This window comes from Halichoeres trimaculatus, unplaced genomic scaffold (assembly GCF_033239565.1).
Source record: "Halichoeres trimaculatus isolate MK-OKI-2021-1 unplaced genomic scaffold, fHalTri1.1 fHalTri1_scaffold_19, whole genome shotgun sequence".
Taxonomy (NCBI): domain Eukaryota; kingdom Metazoa; phylum Chordata; class Actinopteri; order Labriformes; family Labridae; genus Halichoeres; species Halichoeres trimaculatus.
The window spans coordinates 26609583-26627028 of record NW_027437197.1 but is presented as its reverse complement, the minus strand read 5'-3'; the positions used below and the strand labels follow the sequence as shown (position 1 = coordinate 26627028).

General features: G+C 41.5%; 2 protein-coding genes across 3 annotated transcripts; one reads left to right on the top strand and one right to left on the bottom strand.

Annotated features, from left to right (window-relative positions):
• Positions 1-2192: 2192 nt before the first annotated feature.
• Positions 2193-5842, top strand: LOC141808810 (UDP-glucuronosyltransferase-like). Its single transcript, XM_074695532.1, has 5 exons — positions 2193-3106; positions 3502-3633; positions 3903-3990; positions 4110-4329; positions 4991-5842. The coding sequence occupies exons 1-5, from the start codon at positions 2246-2248 to the stop codon at positions 5271-5273; spliced, it is 1584 nt and encodes a 527-aa protein (XP_074551633.1). The 5' UTR covers positions 2193-2245; the 3' UTR covers positions 5274-5842.
• Positions 5843-7265: 1423 nt separating this feature from the next.
• Positions 7266-14995, bottom strand: LOC141808761 (uncharacterized). Of its 2 annotated transcripts, none has more exons than XR_012599922.1 (4): positions 14290-14995; positions 14004-14057; positions 7802-7903; positions 7266-7480 (listed from the first exon to the last, which is right to left on the bottom strand). XR_012599922.1 is itself a non-coding variant. In XM_074695464.1 (4 exons), the coding sequence occupies exons 1-4, from the start codon at positions 14767-14769 to the stop codon at positions 7266-7268; spliced, it is 939 nt and encodes a 312-aa protein (XP_074551565.1). In that variant the 5' UTR covers positions 14770-14995. The 2 variants fall into 2 exon arrangements, 1 of the variants encoding a protein (XP_074551565.1); XM_074695464.1 differs by having other exon boundaries at positions 14202-14995.
• Positions 14996-17446: the final 2451 nt, after the last annotated feature.

The window sequence follows — 17446 nt, the reverse complement described above, 5'->3', positions numbered from 1 at the left end:
TTAAAGCCGTTTGTCATAATGGAAAGTTAACCTGACGGCAGCTGGAAGTTTGATGCACATCTTACAATTAAACAATAAACAGCCTTAACATCTGATACTGAGTATATCTGGTTCTCTCGTTTCATTTAATTCAAAGAAAAGAGAGAGAGAAAAGACGAAGAAAAAAGAGACAAAATAAATGTATGTCACTCAGGATTTACCCGTGATTTCCCATATTTCTCTGTTTTAGTCTTTATTTTTAACCTGATCTAAAAAGATGGAGTACATTATTGTGAGGAAGATGAGATGGAGACACTAAGAGAGTATACAGTATATCACCAAAGGTTCTGCTATTTGGTGATGAAAAACCAGGAGTGCAGGTGGATCAAAAGTATTCTGAATGGATAAGCCAGCTGTGTAACTGTCTCTTCATTTTGTACTCCTATTAATGACAAAGGAACAGATTACATCTGTCCCGGGAGCTGGCCCACACAGTGACGCGCTTTGCGTCCTCTAATGTCCCCCGCTGTCCATTCTCCTGCTGCAGGGACAGCGGCTCTGACCGTCCCCGCTACCGGGTCTTTCCAGCACTGTTTCTGCGGTGCTGGGGATCACTCAGACCAATCAGAAGCTGCGCCTCGGCCGCAGGGCATTTAAAGGCGAGGAGAGGCACTTATTTAATGATATTTGCTGTGTTCAACCCACTCAAGGCTTTTCTCCTCCCTCTCTGCCATTTGCGCGGAGGGAGGTGTGGACGCGCACCTCTGCGCCTTGAGTGCACCTGCGCTTGCGCCTGGTCTACAAAATTAAAGCCCTTTGTGCTAACAGAGCCCAAGTGGAAACAAGTGAGTCTGGCAGACAGCTCGCTGTTTCTTCATCTAGATTCAGTAAATGCTGAATACATTACCAAAACTATAATGCAGGAAAATATGAATCCATTAACATAACCAGGACAGAAAGTCTGTGACGACACCTTAATTAATTATCCCCACAATGCTGAACAACGGAACTGCAGACTGTGTGTGTGTGTGTGTGTGTGTGTGTGTGTGTTTGTGTTTCCCTCTCCTTTGACCCCTAGTGAGCACCTAGTGGCTAGCACCTAGAGCACCCAGGCACCTTTCAGTGTTTGTTTGCTCTGGAGATTGTCTCTACTAACCAGTAACAACTTAGCTGCTTTCTAAGTCTTCAGTCCTAGACAAGCCACAGGTGAAGTCTATCTGTTAGGGACTTAAGTAAACTTACAATAATTTAACACAAGTTATCACTGGTCCATCACATTAGTGGGTAGCGATAGTGAATGCCATACTATTTTTTGTTCATCTCCTACAAAAACACTCTGGAGCTCTTTAGGGGGTAAAGCACTAACGTGAACTTCCAGCAGGTTCTACACCTTTTTCATTGTAATCTAATCTTATTACTTATTTTGTCTAACATGCATGTAACAGGCATGAAAAAAGGCAACCTGAGGACAAGGGACTTGTTGCCAAGGGTGAATTCCACTGCAGGATGTGTTGATGTTATCATTTCCCTGAGGGTGGGGGGGCTGGGGGCTGGTGTCATATTACAACTGGCTCCCCACATCAGCCTTTTTTTCATAGTTCTACGTGTGTGTGTGTGTGTGTGTGTGTGTGTGTGTGTGTGTGTGTGTGTGTGTGTGTGTGTGTTTTTCTTTTTGTGTTTTGAGTCTGAAAACCCTTTGTGATTAAAAAGGTTCAAAAAGAGGACAGCCCCAGTAAACAAAGGAGACTACGAGCAAACAACTGAGCTTTCAAAGCTGCAAACAATGACTTGAAAGACAAACTGACCTGATCTCATCTCAGATCAGACTGCTAATAAACGGGAAAGCAGGTTTTTAAATTATGTAATCCTCAAACTTCATGGGTTTAACATAAGAAACTGATGCTTCAGCTGTTAACCTGCTCTGAGAGTAAAGACTAATTATAAAATACAAAAAGTTTGTTGTTACTATAAAGGTGTGTGGAATGTAAATGAAAAACTTTAGACATAACGGTAAAGACATGAAACACACACAGACACACACAAACACACATTACAGGAACAGAAAATATAGGACAAAGTCTTTATTCAAAACAGATCCCAGGAAATATCTGCTCACGCAGTCTTTCTGTGGTTACGCAACACCAAACACAGCCACTTCCTACAGAATTTAAACAAACAGTTACTCGCACGCACACACATAAGGCTGCCTCTTTGGAACAGCTACCACACACTCTTACAGCGAGCCAGCTTGCAGGACAAGAAAGAAATGAGCAGTGGGGTGTGGTTTTCCAGTCTGGGGCTGGTGGTCTGGCTGTGTTGCCTCAGTCTGGGGCCCGTTCAGGGGGGAAAGGTGCTCGTTCTGCCTGTTGATGGAAGCCACTGGCTAAGCATGAAGATTCTGGTGAAAGAGCTCAACCAAAGGGGACATGAGGTCTTGGTGCTGGTGCCAGACAGCAGCCTGCTGATTCACAGCTCTGAGAGCTTCAAGACTGAGGTTTACCCCGTGTCTTTTACAAAAGCTGACCTGGATGAACGGTTTGACCAGCTCAGGGAAGGACTTTTCAACAAACCACCACAATTCAGTGACATGTTTGTCAATGTGCAGCGTTTGGTCAACTTTACGACATTACAGGTAGAGGGCTGTGAGAGTTTGCTGAAGAACCAGCCTTTGATGAGTCGGCTCGGAGGAGGGGGCTTTGATCTGGTGCTGACTGATCCTTTCCTTCCTTGTGGCTCAGTGTTGTCTCATCTCCTCTCTATTCCAGCTGTATATTTTCTGCGTGGACTTCCATGTGAGCTGGATTCAAAGGCTAATCAGTGTCCCACTCCTCCTTCATACGTTCCTGTGGCCTTCTCTGGCAACTCAAACAACATGAACTTCCCACAGAGAGTAAAAAACATGCTGATGTCTTTTGTGGAGTCATACATGTGCAAAATAATGTACAGCAGCTTTGACGATCTAGTCAGCAAGTATGTAGAAGAAAAGATGACTTACATGGAACTTCTCAGTCATGGTGCTATATGGCTACTCAGATATGACTTCAGCTTTGAGTGGCCTAGACCTATCATGCCTAACATGGTTTTTATTGGAGGTATCAACTGTGCAAAGAAGGCTCCTCTGCCAGCGGTGAGTACTCCAGATTTGCGTGTCAGAGTTAACGCCACTGAAGGCAAGTCACGCACACTTGCTTTGTGCTAGGTCAGGCAAAGAGCGTGCTCATACATGTGCAAAACCTACTGTAAACAATTATTCAGCCCACTGATTTTATTCTTGTGCAAAAGAAAGGGTAAAAAAATCTAAACTTAATGCATGTTATTAAATAAAATTTGACAAAATTCTAACCAGCAAATTTTAACTGCTAGAAAAAAGTGTGCGTGTGTGTGTAAAATACACATTTCTGCTAACAGAGTATTTTAAAATATCTCTTGACATTTTTCAGATGATAGTTAACAAAACGCTTAATCTTCAAAGACTCTGCTGTGGCTTTAGGTGTGATTTATGAGTTTTAAACCTCCCTACAGGAATTAAAGGAGTTTGTGGATGGCTCTGGAGACGATGGCTTCATTGTCTTTACGCTTGGCTCGATGGTGTCCAACATGCCCGAGGACACAGCGAAACAGTTCTTTGAAGCCTTCCGGCAGCTACCACAAAGGGTAAAAATGACTGTGAATTGTTACTTTGCTTAGATTTAGCCTATGAAGCTGTTCTCGACAATGCAATAAATAAATCGATAAATGAAAATGTATGTACCCTCACTTTTTAAATAAAACACAACTTGCTCAGAATACAACCAGGGCAACCACTTATACTCTAACCAGAGCGTCCACACTTGGTTTACAAACTCAAACCCCTCTTCTTTCTTTAATAGTACCAGTAGTTTACACATAAAATGTTGAAAGATTCAGAATTCTTTGTGTTTCAGGTTTTATGGAGATATACTGGCACCCCTCCAAAGGATGTACCCAAGAATGTCAAACTAATGAAATGGTTACCTCAGAATGACCTATTAGGTATGTTTAGTTCTGTTTAGGAACATGTGCGAGGAGCCTCTTCTTCTAGATTTACATGTGATTGGCTCAGTAGTTGTGGTAACTGGAGGGACCTTTAATTTTTGCTGTGTTCTCTTCAGCTCATCCAAATGCCAAGGTCTTCATCACTCATGGAGGAACTCACGGTATCTACGAGAGCATCTGTAACGCTGTGCCCATGTTGATGTTTCCACTGTTTGGGGATCAGGGTGACAATGTGCACCACATGGTGGAACGAGGAGTTGCAGAGAAACTTAGCATTTATGATGTGACCACTGAAAAGCTATTAACTGCGTTAAGAAAAATCATCCATGAAAAGAGGTAAGATGATACTTTTGCACGGTAGATGGACTTTTATTGTTCTTTTACAGGGAAATTTTTATCCACAGACAGTAGAATAGTTGGTTCATTTAAAAAACAATTTAAAAGAATACGTTGTGTTGCCTTCAGCTTTTCAGAAATCTTAGCATTTTTTGAGCGAACTTCCCCCAAAAATTCAGAAATCCCATCATTGAGATGGATTAATGCTTGTTAGTGAATTCTTTCTAAAAATAAATATATATGTGTGTGTGTGCATGTGTATGTATTTATATATGTCTCATATATCTCTATCTATCTATATCTATCTATATCTATCTATCTATCTATCTATCTATCTATCTATCTATCTATCTATCTATCTATCTATCTATCTATATCTATCTATCTATATATATATATATATATATATATATATATATATATATATATATATATATATATATATATATATATATATATATATGTTTATTCTGAATCACCTGTTATCAGAAGGTAACCAATGTCATACTGCTTTTGTTGTGTGAAGGCAGACCTTGACTTTTATTACCCCAGTCTTAGAATTTGTCTTTCATATTTATTTGTAAATATATTTATATTCTATATCTCATTTTTTAAAAGTGCCACAGTACACAGTCTTAATTTGAATATCCCATTTCCTCAGTTACAAAGAGACTGTGGTGAAGATATCCCAGGTCCACCTGGACCGCCCCGTTCAGCCTCTGGATCTTGCCGTTTTCTGGACTGAGTTTGTCATGAGACATAAAGGTGCCTCACACCTAAGGGTTGCAGCACATGAACTGAACTGGATCCAGTACCACTGCTTGGATGTCATTGGCTTTTTTGTGTTCATACTCTTAACTGTTGTGTGGGTGATACTGAAATGCTTCTCGCTCTGTTTTCGTAAGTGTCGGGGGAAAGGGAGTGCAAAGAGAAAGAAAGAATAGAATTTGTGACTCAACGTTGATCAATTTTGAATTCTGTAGCCTATATTTCACTGAAATGATGCTAAGAGTCTTTGATGTGGTGCTCTTAGACATTTGTACAAAATGATTTAGATGTTTGTGATTGTGTGCTTAAAATCAGTCAGTCTATCTACTACCAACATCATTCGTGCCTAAGCTTCCTCCTGGAGAAAAACTTTAGACCCAATAACAGTTCTTACCAAAGCCAAAGATCTTCAGCTGTATTGTGTATGTATGTATGGTTTTGTTTGATGTTAAAGTTTGAGGTTGTTGTTTTTTTCCAATGTCATATTTGTGAATCCAAAAAGGTTTATTTGCAGCAATCATGTTGTATAATTGGTTAGAAGGGCTCACTCGGCTTTTCTCCATCTACAATAGTTCTTGTATTGATTTGATTTTTTTTTCCTCAATGGTCATAGTGCTTAACTGCCATGATGTATACACTTGTCTGACCATAAAGCGAAGCTTGAAGCTTTCTTGTTTGAAGTCAGTCCTTTTTTTCCCTTTTCATTAAAATGCAGTTGTTGATCCAAGCAAAATAAAATGGGAAAGAAAGGTCATAATCTTTGTGGTACAGTTTAAAGTTTTTGTAGAGTACAACAAGACAAAAAAAGATCAAAGTTGTTGCATCATAGAAATTTCTTCTAAAGATTACAGCAATAAATAATCATACTAAATCATCCATCCATTTTCTTAACCACCTGTTCAGGGTTGGGGGAGGCTGGAGCCTATCTCAGCTGTCATTGGGCAAGAGGAGGGGTAAACCCTGGACTGGTAGCCAGTCAGTCACAGGGCTGACACATAGAGACAATCATTCACACACACACACACACACACACACACACACACACACACACACAGCCTTGTTTTTGTGCTATTGTGAGGTTACCTGTACAGATCATCCATTCTGGGAACCACCCTTTCTGAAGGTTGTACAGCCTTGAAAAAAATCAGGCAACATCCTGGGATGCACATTAGCACAGTTATCACTTCAAATTTTCAATCAGACAAAGTAAAGGTCCCTGACCAGACCAGAAGCAGTCATCTGGGGACCTGTCAGGTATTCAGTTACATTTGGGGTCTAAATATACACACTAAGGTTTTTCTCACTTTCTGGGTACCACTTTACACAAAGTTAGGTCAAACTCACTTTGTGGAGCCACTCAAAAACTCTGCCATGTTAAGTCACATTTCTTTCAGTCCAGCTGCTGGTACTAGGTAGCTGTTAACCCTTCTGAGCCACAACAGCCTGATGGAGAGGGAGAACCAGCACGCAATAAGTGAATCCTCAACACCTGGACCTTCAGACACTGAGGCAGGAGGTGAAGGATTCTGCTCTGGATTCACTGAGAGATGCTACTGGTAGGATTTCTGTTGTTTAAAGGACTTGTGTTCAAACTGAAAGCAATTAATTTACAGTTTAGTCTCTTTCCTTTTTACACTAATGATTATGATAACGCAGTGAGTAATTCAAACATACAACAATTCAACATATCACATCAACATTTAAGGTCAGAACTGAGACCAAAAGTTCCTATAAGAAATGACATTAATCATGATACCACATGATATTATCATCATTCATATAATATAAGATAAAGTCAAATAAAGTCTCTCTTATAGAAGCCTCTTTCGCTGAAATGTCAGCACAAGATGCTTTAGATTATCTACAACTACGGAAAAAATGATTAGACCACTCTTGTTGCGGTATCATGGTAACTGCTGAGTTTAATGCAACATGAAGAATCTCGGGTAACAGATAACTGACCACACATGGTCAACCTTATCCGAAAAAAAAAGCCGACTTGAATAACTTGAAAACTAGAAAAAGATGGACTTATTCTCAAAAAAAACAAAAAAAAAACACCTTGCAACAATTGTCAAAATCAAAAATTCTGAAGAGGTCCTTGAGATCATAATTCTAACAAAGAGTCATTTGCAAATGGAACACTTTAGATCTCAAAAAAAGGGTCACTACATATTTTTTTTAAGAGATGTAATTCTATTCTTAATATAGAACTTAACAGCCAGCCAATTTCTGTTCCTGAGGGCAACTTTTTCCTGTTGGAGGCACTTTTCACATTCGCTTTTACCGGGAACACGGCAAGATGTAATGAAAGACATCATGTGTCTCTCAACAGCAAGGACCTCCTCCTTCTTCCAGGTCCTTTTCAGGTGAGGCTGGCGAGCTGCAAAATGATTGAAAACAATGATAAACATGTTTTGTTTCTAGAATAGTTCTCGAAATTATATTTAAGGAGCACAAGTCTATGAACGATCAACAACACAGAAAAACATGTTGACTCTATTACTGTTACAAAGGTTGAGCTCTGTGCCTACCATCTCAACTAAAGCAAATAGCTACAAAATAGCAGGGATGGGGATTGTTGTCATCAATGATCCCATTATCCTCAGCGATCCGATTCCTTAACAATACCACTACTTTTGAAGTGTATTATACTTTGGACATACATATATATTATACATGGTTAACAGACAGTACAACTGACGTTTTCTGCTCCGCTGTGGTGGAGTTAGTGGACCTGAGGAATCGCTCAGGTCCCCATCTGACTCCTCATCTTCTCTCCTCTGGCGAGTTGTTGCCTGACTCACTAAAAACAAATAGAAAAGAAAAAATGATCCACTACATCATCAACAAATATCCTTCACACATTTTAATATTAGTGTAAAACACTAGTTGTGGAAAAACTGTATAGTATTTCTAAATGGGGATGTTAAGATGTCAAAATCTCAGGCCAAAGTAATGGTATTACTGGGGTATTGTCAAAAAAATCATGACTTTGAAAAAAATGTCAGAGTGGAAAATGAATAGCCAGGAATATCATGGATAAATACACTTAATGTAATTGAACACAACACTGTATAACCAAGATATGTCTATTTCTCTCCCCCCCTTGTTAGCCTTCTTTATTTTCTCTCAATTTTTTTTTCAATATAGCTGTTTAAAACGCCCCTTTTTTTCCAATATCGTGTCAGCAAAGGGGCCTCACATTCCCTCCCTCCGCCTTTAAGCAATGTGAATAATAGGTGGTAGTGAGTGAGATCGGTTTATGTGTATTGTGTTTCTTCCAAAGTATCATTTAATTTAACCATGTATTAAGGTGATTAAGGTGCATTTTAAAAGATGGATGAATAAATACTGCTTAAAAGGCATATTGCAGGTTAAAGATAACTGTTAAGAAGTTTATAGTAAAATAACTAAGAACTCTATCCTGAAAGAAATTCCGAAAATAATAAACCCCAGAGTCTCCTGGAGACATTTTAGTTCAGATTTTCTTACTTCTTAAAAACCAGGATTTGAAAGTGACGTCACGATATGGTCCTCAGGCTTATTATTATGACCCTTTTAGCCAAGTAAAGATCAAGAAAAAAGCGCAGAATTAGGAGGAATAACGGCCATAGGAGAGCAGAGGAGTTGTGTTGTGAGGAGAAGCAAAGGAGAACAGAGCAGGTGTCTCGGTGAGTGAGCGCTGTTTGCTAGTGATATGAAGACTAAAGCTGTGTTCACATCAGCAGGTTTAACGTTTGAAGTCAGATCTGTTAACTTAAAATAAGTAGTAACTGATCACAAAGCAGCGTTGGGCTCTTTTAACAGAGCCATAGAGAGACAGACAGAGAGGTCTATTAGAGGTCTGTCCACTGATCCAGTGTCGGAAAACAAATCCAGACTTATCTACGGTGCTTACGTTAGCTCACATTTCTGTCGGGTTGAATCTCAGGCTGAATCTCTGACAAATCCGTGTTTACGTTGTCTGCCACCGGAGAGCCGGGCTCGCGGTCAGGCAGTTGCTGCAGCTGCAGGTTGGCCGTAACACCGGCGAACCTGCAGCTGTGACGGGACAGCACTGTGTCAGTCTCATCCAAACCTGGCTCTGATATCTCATCCTGAACTCCATCATATCATCAGGCTCATAATCTTTCTCTCTAAAATAATCACCACAGACGACCGCGTTGTTTTAGTGACCAATGCAGAGTCCTGTCTTTTTACCTGTACAAAATGAATCTGAGCACAAAGCTAACTCCATTCATCTTCCTATTTTGGAAAAAGTGGACTTCATGTCCTGTTAAGATAGTTTTTCTGCATCCAACACAAATGTAGTATTTAATTATCTTAATGAATGGTCAAATTAATTAATAAATTACAATAAAACAGACTTCAAAATTCCGCTCTCACTTACTACCACCTGTTATCCACATCAGCCTAAAGCAGAGTGAAGGGACACGAGTCCTGCAATATGCTCTTTAACAGGATATCAAATCCACCTTTTTTCAGACTCGATGGAGTCAGCTTTTGTGGTCGTATTCATTTTGTGCAGGGGACAAGACGGAACTTTGTTTCAGCATCAATTACAAAAAAACAACAGGAAGATTTTTTGCCAGGCAATATAATGGAGTCCGTTTTATACAGTCTGTGGATGGAGTTCAGGATGGGATACCAGAGCCAGGTCCAGGTGAGACTGAAGCGGCAGCTGCTCTGTCAATACAGACAACTGACAGTTACCCGGCGGCAGCAGCCTCTCGCCCAGCTCTCCATGACTGACGTAAACAAGGATTTGTCAGTGATTCAGCCTGAGTTTCAATCCGCTGGAAATGTGATCTGGGCACCATCTTGGTTTCTAACTCTGGATTAGTGGATAGACCTCTGAAATAGATTTATCTGTCTTTCTTTCTATGGGCTTTATCATGAAAATTCAAGCTCGTTGCTTTATGATTAGCATATACATGTACTACTTGTTAACTTTATTTGAAGTCAGTGTATTTGATCTCAAACTTTACATACGCTGATGAGAACACAGCACTAGCTAACAGCGCTCACTCACCAGGACACCTGCTCCATTCTCCTCTGGTTCGCCTCACACCACAACTCCACAGCTCTCCTTTGGATGTTATTCCTCCTCATCCTGCCCTGTTCCTGCTCTCCATCTTTCCTAACAGGCTCATAAATATAACCCTGAGGAACATCATATGTATCAGAATACCAATTTTCTTCTTCTTAATTGACAGGAGTGACAGTCGGATTCACGTTTATTTAATATTGGACAGAGGCAGAATAAGAGGGACTCCCCTCTGTGACGTCACATTCAAATTATAGTTTTTAATGCAGAAGTAAAAAAAAAAAAAAAAAAAAGGACAAAGATGTCTCCAGGAAATCCTGTGTTGTATTAAAGTGATACTCCGGGATGGAACAAGTTGGGTCCTATCACAAGGTTTAGGGCAGAAATTACCCCTACAGCAGTGATTTTGTGCAGTAGAAGACCAGAGCGCTCGCACCAAACACCCCCTCCCTACTTGTCTGCCGGTTTCCTCTGCCCTCAGACGGGGCCAAATTTTACTTGACCAAAAACACAAATAAACGGACTGCCACCAAAAAAATCTGATATCGGTCTGCATTCACGCTTTATTTAGAGAATTTTCAGCGTGTTACAGCTCATCGTGTAGTAAAACAGTGCTTCCTCCGCTGCAAAGCCACAGCTGGCTACGAGGCTCTCGCTGCTTAGTGTATCAGTCCGCGCGCGGTGTGCCAGATATAAACAAACGCAGGTAGTCTGCCAGGACGAAGAGACATGATGAGAACTAGAGCCTTATTTAGCGGAGTTTTTGTGTGAAAGTAATGCGCTGAAAATTCTCTAAATAAAGCGTGAATGCAGACCCATATCAGATTTTTTCGGTGGGAGTCTGTTTATTTGTGTTTTTGGTCAAGTAAAATATGGCCCCGTCTGAGTGCAGAAGAAACCGGCAGAGGAGCAGGGAGGGGGTGCGAGCGCTCTGGGCTTCTGCTGCACAAAAACACTGCTGTAGGGGTCATTTCTGCCCTAAACCTTGTGATAGGACCCAACTTGTTCCATCCCGGAGAATCACTTTAAATCAAGGATTTCTTTCCAAATATTACTTTTAGGTTATTTCTCTATTTCTTAAAAGTTGTCTTTAACCTGCAATATGCCCTTTAAAATATATACAGTTCATTTAGCTTCAAGTCACAGCTACAGTTATTAATCCTACATGGTGCTGACTTCAGAAAACCTTGCTTTAGCACACTTTGAAGCAGGTAGAGCTGCAGAAACACATGAAGATCTACACCACGAGTTACCGTTACAGCTGCTTCTGTTTGGTTAGCGTGGCTCTACTCTCAGAGGAGGGTACAGCTTCTAAAGCTGCCTCCTTGTGTCAATGTTGTTCTCTGTCACATTTCACTCTTGTAGTGAGAATTTTGATACTACCATATTTACAATACTGTTGCATCCCTAATCCTAAAATATTCATTTGCTATTCACAACATTTATGATATATCAGTACATTTCTTTAACCTAAAATTTGTGACCCAAATAGCTCTTGAAACTATAAGATGGGTCGAAACAATGAAATCAATATATAGCTTAACATAAACAGGCCTACTGTCAAACCAAACCCAAATTCCAAGTGAATAAGTGAAGGACAACAGCACAGCCCCAAAGAAATACAAAAAGCCCTCTCTTTCCCCGACTGTCACAAGTACAGCTTCTAAAGCTGCCACCTTGTGTTAACAGACAGGACATGGGTCAAAGTGTAAAGTCAAATGTATGTTTGTCATTATAGTCAGTTATTTCATGCTGATTTATGTCAGAGTGTTCATTTTCTGACAAGTTTAGTTTAAATAAGTAAATGAATCTTTAATGGATATGTAACCCCTGTAAGCACATGAAGTGGGGTTAAGCCATATGCTCCGAGTTCTTTTGGGTTCTCGCGAGGTTTTCGGCGCTGTCTCGCGGTAGTTTGGGGAGCTCACGTGACATAGTCTGTCGGGGAAGCTTGGGGTAAGCGCTGGAGTGAGCTGCAGCAGGTCAGTAGTTAACTAAAACTTTCAAACAGATATTCTGTGTTGCCACTGCCTTATGTTGTAAAATATCTGCAGCAGATGGAACGCGGAAGTCGCGAGGTCGGTCACGGAGTTTCTCTAACTGGTTGAACGTTAGGTCGGGTTTTTTCTCTCCCTTCTTTTACCTTTGATTTTGATCCTGGATCTTCAGTTGGATGGCGAGCTACCCAGAATCTCTATGAAAGACACTCATCATCATCAGTTCCACCTGTGTGGTAGGAGGCGTTAAGCCCAAGCCCCATGCACTCATTTCACACTCATAATCAGCAGACTCTCCTCATGGATTTTAATCATATCACACACTCAACTGATTTCTGCAGCGATAGACTGTCCACTCAAACTGATTCTTAAACCAAAAGGCTCATGAATTTACACTGATTCCCTTTTCTCATGGATCCATAACGTGAACATTTTGATTTGGTTGATGCATTGTGTTTGTTTTCCTGTCATTCATGATTGATGATGTCAATTTGGTCATGGTCAAACTTGTGTATATTTGTAAATAATCACCCACCTTTTCCACTGTATAAAATTTTCTCAAGTGCATTCAACCCTGGGGTTTTTGTGTTTATTAAACTGGTCCTCAGCCTCCATCAGCGAACTCTAAGTTTTCTGATACTAGCCCAATACAACTATTATTCACTCAAGTCCAACTACTAATTAACTATAATCTGAGTGCTACATTTTTGGCAAGCTAGCCAGGAGGTTGTTGAACAGTATTTAATGAACAAAGTCAACATGAAGGTTTTTGAAAAGCTTCAGATTGTCATTTCACATGCTGTGTTGGTTGATAAAGCCACTGGTACTGAAGCAGATGAAGAGGTGGTAGATTTTTTGGGCCTATTAGCCGAATACTTAAAGTAGATAATAAAGACTGATTTTTTCGGCTATCTTATTGTCGAGTTTGATACCACTGCTGCCGTTGCTGCGTTACCTTTACCATATACGTTCAGTACTGCGAGCGGTGCGCTTAAATACACAATCTCTGCGTTGTCTGACCTTTACGCAAGTTAAGTGGGCACCACAAAGACTCAGACTTACCTTTCAGACGTGCAACTACTGGCTAAAGCAACTGGTCAAGACTATGCTCATGTTCTGAAGGATATGATGGCTCAGATTGGTGACACAGTAGCTGACCTTCAACCTGATGTCTCAAGAATTAAAACCTCACCTGCACCCATGTCTCTGACAGAAGCAGTCTCTGCACTACAAACAGGCCAAACTCCTCCCAGCACAAGTAAAGTGGCTCAGTCTCCCTCACAACCCTCTCGACCCTCTCTCTCGACTCTCTCTGCTAATGAACTGAATCCCCCGGATGTTCAAGGGTATGTTGTTGAGCATATTGTTAAAAGTAAGGCTCACACAAGTCATTCCTTCTCCTCTCAAAAGCTGCATGTTTTCTTTGGCAAAACCCCTCGACCTACACATTCAGCAGATTTTGATACCTGGCGTTCCAGTGTGGATTTATTGATGAAGGATCCTGCTGTGTCTGATATGCAACGTTTAAGGAAGATCTTGGAGAGTCTTTTGCCACCACCAGCAGATATGATCAAACATTAAAGTCCAGATACTCTCCCTAACATCTATCTACAGCAGCTTGACTCTGCGTATGGCACGGTACAGGACGGGGAGGAATTGTAGGCTAAATTCATGGATACTTTTCAGGATTCTGGAGAGCTGCCATCTGCTTACTTACACCGCTTACAAGTCACTTTGAACCTGGCAGTCGAAGGACCTCGGAGCACACGGCTTAACCCCACTTCATCTGCTTACAGGGGTTACAGATATCCTAAAATAAATATAAATGATCATGTCTGAAATCTTATCACAGTACACACCTGGAGAGTCTGACTCGCATGCTTCCTCTGCGTCACTGTCTGGGTGCACATTCTCTGTGGGGAATTGAGGGGAAAGGAATGACCATTATTGAACATCAAATGATTATAAATTGTTGCATTAATGCCCTTTAACATGTACAAAATACTTTAGGAAAAGTGTTCTTTTATGTACAGGCATTAAAGAGAGGGATATAGTACCCTGAGGGTCAATGTTGATCTCATCAAGGGTCTTGCCCTTGAATTCTGCCAGTCGTCCTTTCTCCAGGGCCATAAGTACTTTGCTAACCTTAGCGAGCTGCAGTGTGCCCTCAGGAAGTCTGTAGAACTGCCGGTGGACCCTGATGTCATGCCCAAGGAAATCTGCCAATTGATCCAGCTCAGTATTGCTGAGGTTCAGGACTTGCGATAGAGTTCCAGTTTGTTTGCGGAGCTTTGTTGATGTCAGGCTTTCTGGACTTTTTGCTCCGCAGATCTTGGCAAAATGCCGGAGACAGTCAGACCCACGGTAGCAGGTTAAGGCATGTGGTCGTCCAAACAGATATTTGTTCTCCTTAGGAACCCCACAACCCTGTCGTTTTCTGACAAGTAGATCCAAAGCTTGCTGCATAGATGGGGTCAACAACACAGGCACCTTTCTACCTCTTTTTCCTCTGATCTCCACCCTCCTAAAGTGTTGGCACAGCTTCTTCTCCACAGCAGACAAAGCTTCATTAACATCATCCTCAGGATTTGACTGACTGTTCGACAAAAACGCAGACAGGGGCATTTTGGAAACTTCACCTGCTCTTCGTCGGTTAAACAGGATGACTTGGGTTAAAGTGATCTTTGCCAGATGTGACCATAACTCTGGAGATGTCTCAGTGGACAGTTTTGCGTGAGTCTGCTGATGTTGCTCGTCTAAATATGAGTGGAGAGTCTGGACATCTTTAGTAAATGGAAGCAGCAGAGGGGTGTTCCACCTGGACTCCTGCAGAGTTCTCAGTGATGCTGCAGATATCATTTCATTCCAGCGGGTATTGTATACCATGCGGAATGATCGTGCTTCTTTCGCAGCACCGTGGTCGTTCTGAACATTCGCCCTGCTTTCAACAAGTAGCGAAACCTTTGTTAAGCTATGTCCGATTTTGAGAGCAAGGCTTGGGGTCTTGTAGGTACTGGTTTCACTGTCATAACCGGCCACCTGCTTCACTGCTTCAACAACTTGCATGAAGTTGGCAGGTCTGATGTGGTCCCGTATGGTCTTCATGGATGTGGTTTTTCTTGAGCATATCAGAAGCCTTCCGAGCTCTCTCAACTTCTGCCTAATGTACTCATGTTTGCCTGGGTCATGTCCAAGTCGGTTATACAGATGGTCTCCATATTCTAAAATACAGCGGTCAGAGTTGACTGCTGTATAAACTTCATCTTGTGTCATCTTGTTCAAAAGTTTCCACAAGTCATGTTTGACACCAGGAGGTGGAGGTACAGTAAATGCACATAGAGCCTGGACACGAGTTTTCCCGGGCTGTGGTTTGTGTGGAACTTGAGGCTTAAACTTGCAGGCCTTTACGTGACGCCAGAGGAGTTTCCTTGCAAAAAAGCCTTGGCAGTATGCACAATGAAGAAAATCCCCAGCTTTGGAATCCTGTCTTGGTTGTTTACGAGGAACAAGACTTCCAACACCTGAATTCATCACCTCCACATTGTGTGCGAAGTTGCCTCTATTTCGTATGTGTTCCAGATGCATTTTTCTTTCTTTCGAGCATTTAGGGAAGGACATAGCCTGCACAACCTCTGGCTCAAGTGGATGGGCTCGCTCCAAATGTCTTGCAAGCTTTAAAACACCCAACTTACAGTACAAACAATACTGTTTTTTGTTGTAGAGTCTGGACCCATTCCCCTTCTTACAGGTAGCTGGGATGGAAAGTAAACCATCAGAAACTCCATCAGTAAGAGGTGAGGAGGTACTGTCAGGAAGACATTGATCTGGGGCGAGCGTTGAGCTTTTTGACAGGTCATCAGTGTCTGCCACGTCCCTCTGTTGTGATGAGTGGGCATGACTGGAGGATGTTATATGGCAGGAAGCATTAAATACACGTTGCCGTTTACGCATCGAAGCGGAGCTACTTCTTCTTCTTCTTCTTGGTGAGCGCCCTCTGTCCTGCTGTGAGGAGACACTTTCTTCTGGTGGAGAGGGACATGAATCTCCAATATCATCCACATTTAAAATGTTCCGGCTATCCAGCATCTTCTCTCTGGGGTCAACTAGATCAAGGACTTCACTGGTTTCTGTACCATCAGAGTCCTCACTAGTCCCAGGTACATATTCCTCTCCACTGTCATTGGACGAGGGGTCAAAAAGCTCATCCGAGTCAAAACTGGTTTGGTCTTTCATCTACAGAAAACAAAAAAGGAAAGAAAGAAAAGTCCAAATAAAGCTGAAAAACTGATGATACGTTTCATATAAACTTCTTTTCCCTACAATGTCAGTGTGTTGCATACCAATATGCTTTTGGTCCTCCTGAGCCTCGGGATAGGAATGTCATCCTGCTCAGAGTCATCAGAAGTTGTGTAGGCAACCAGCCTGTCTCCTTTAACTATGGGGAGGGGACCAGTTGCAACTAAGCCCTAAAAAAAGACCATAACAACAATTAGAAGCAGAAATGAATAAAAACATTTTGATGACATTAAAACAGAGTCATATGAAATTCAGGGATGAAGTAATGTATCAAACCAGAGTACAATGGTCATCAACTTAAAATATAATTTATTTGACTCTGATTTCAGCCGTAAACTTGTCTCCTGTGCTATCAATCAACTCCAATGCCAAGCTAAAGTAGTGCTAGCAGAGCTAAAGGTCCTGTTTCCACAGCTTATACAACTGGTAAGGAGAAAAGAGTAACCTTGTTTTAAAGGACTGTGATATTTGCAATGTAATTTGAGTTTAAAGCACAAAAAAAATCAGGCTTCTTAGCATTAAATGTGTAGCATGTTGCTCTCTTAACGGGGTCCCCACAAACACTGTGGACCTGACAAGTGTGTGTGAGAAAGGGGGAGGGGGACTAGAAATACAACATCCTGACTGGACCCCAGAACTTCATGAAAACCTGGATGTGGCTCACATCAGACCTCTGACCTTAAGGGGTCCCCACAAACACTGTGGACCTGACAAGTGTGTGTGAGATAGGGGGAGGGGAACTAAAAATACAATATCCTGACTGGACCCCAGAACATCACCAAAACCTGAATGTGGCTCACAACGGACCTTTGACTTCACAACATTTATCTTAATGTTACTGAAACATAATAAACAGAGTCAATCAAACAGGAGCAGTTTAAACTTATGTATGATCACCTTAAAAATCAGAGAAAATGATCAGCACAATTCTGTACCTCTATCTGAGAGGCTGCAGGTCGCTGAGGACTCTGCTCTGAAGTTCCCAAGGTCTCGTTCTCTGCGGGGT

Excerpts from the sequence above, each read along its gene's own strand:
- LOC141808810 (XM_074695532.1), top strand. The coding sequence starts at position 2,246 with ATGAGCAGTGGGGTGTGGTTTTCCAGTCTGGGGCTGGTGGTCTGGCTG. Across the intron at positions 3,107-3,501 it reads AGAAGGCTCCTCTGCCAGCG|GAATTAAAGGAGTTTGTGGA; the intron begins GTGAGTACTCCA and ends ACCTCCCTACAG. Across the intron at positions 4,330-4,990 it reads AAAATCATCCATGAAAAGAG|TTACAAAGAGACTGTGGTGA; the intron begins GTAAGATGATAC and ends CCATTTCCTCAG.
- LOC141808761 (XM_074695464.1), bottom strand. The coding sequence starts at position 14,769 with ATGCCCCTGTCTGCGTTTTTGTCGAACAGTCAGTCAAATCCTGAGGAT. Across the intron at positions 7,904-14,003 it reads ATGCGAGTCAGACTCTCCAG|TGAGTCAGGCAACAACTCGC; the intron begins GTGTGTACTGTG and ends ATTTGTTTTTAG. Across the intron at positions 7,481-7,801 it reads ACCACAGCGGAGCAGAAAAC|CTCGCCAGCCTCACCTGAAA; the intron begins GTCAGTTGTACT and ends ATCATTTTGCAG.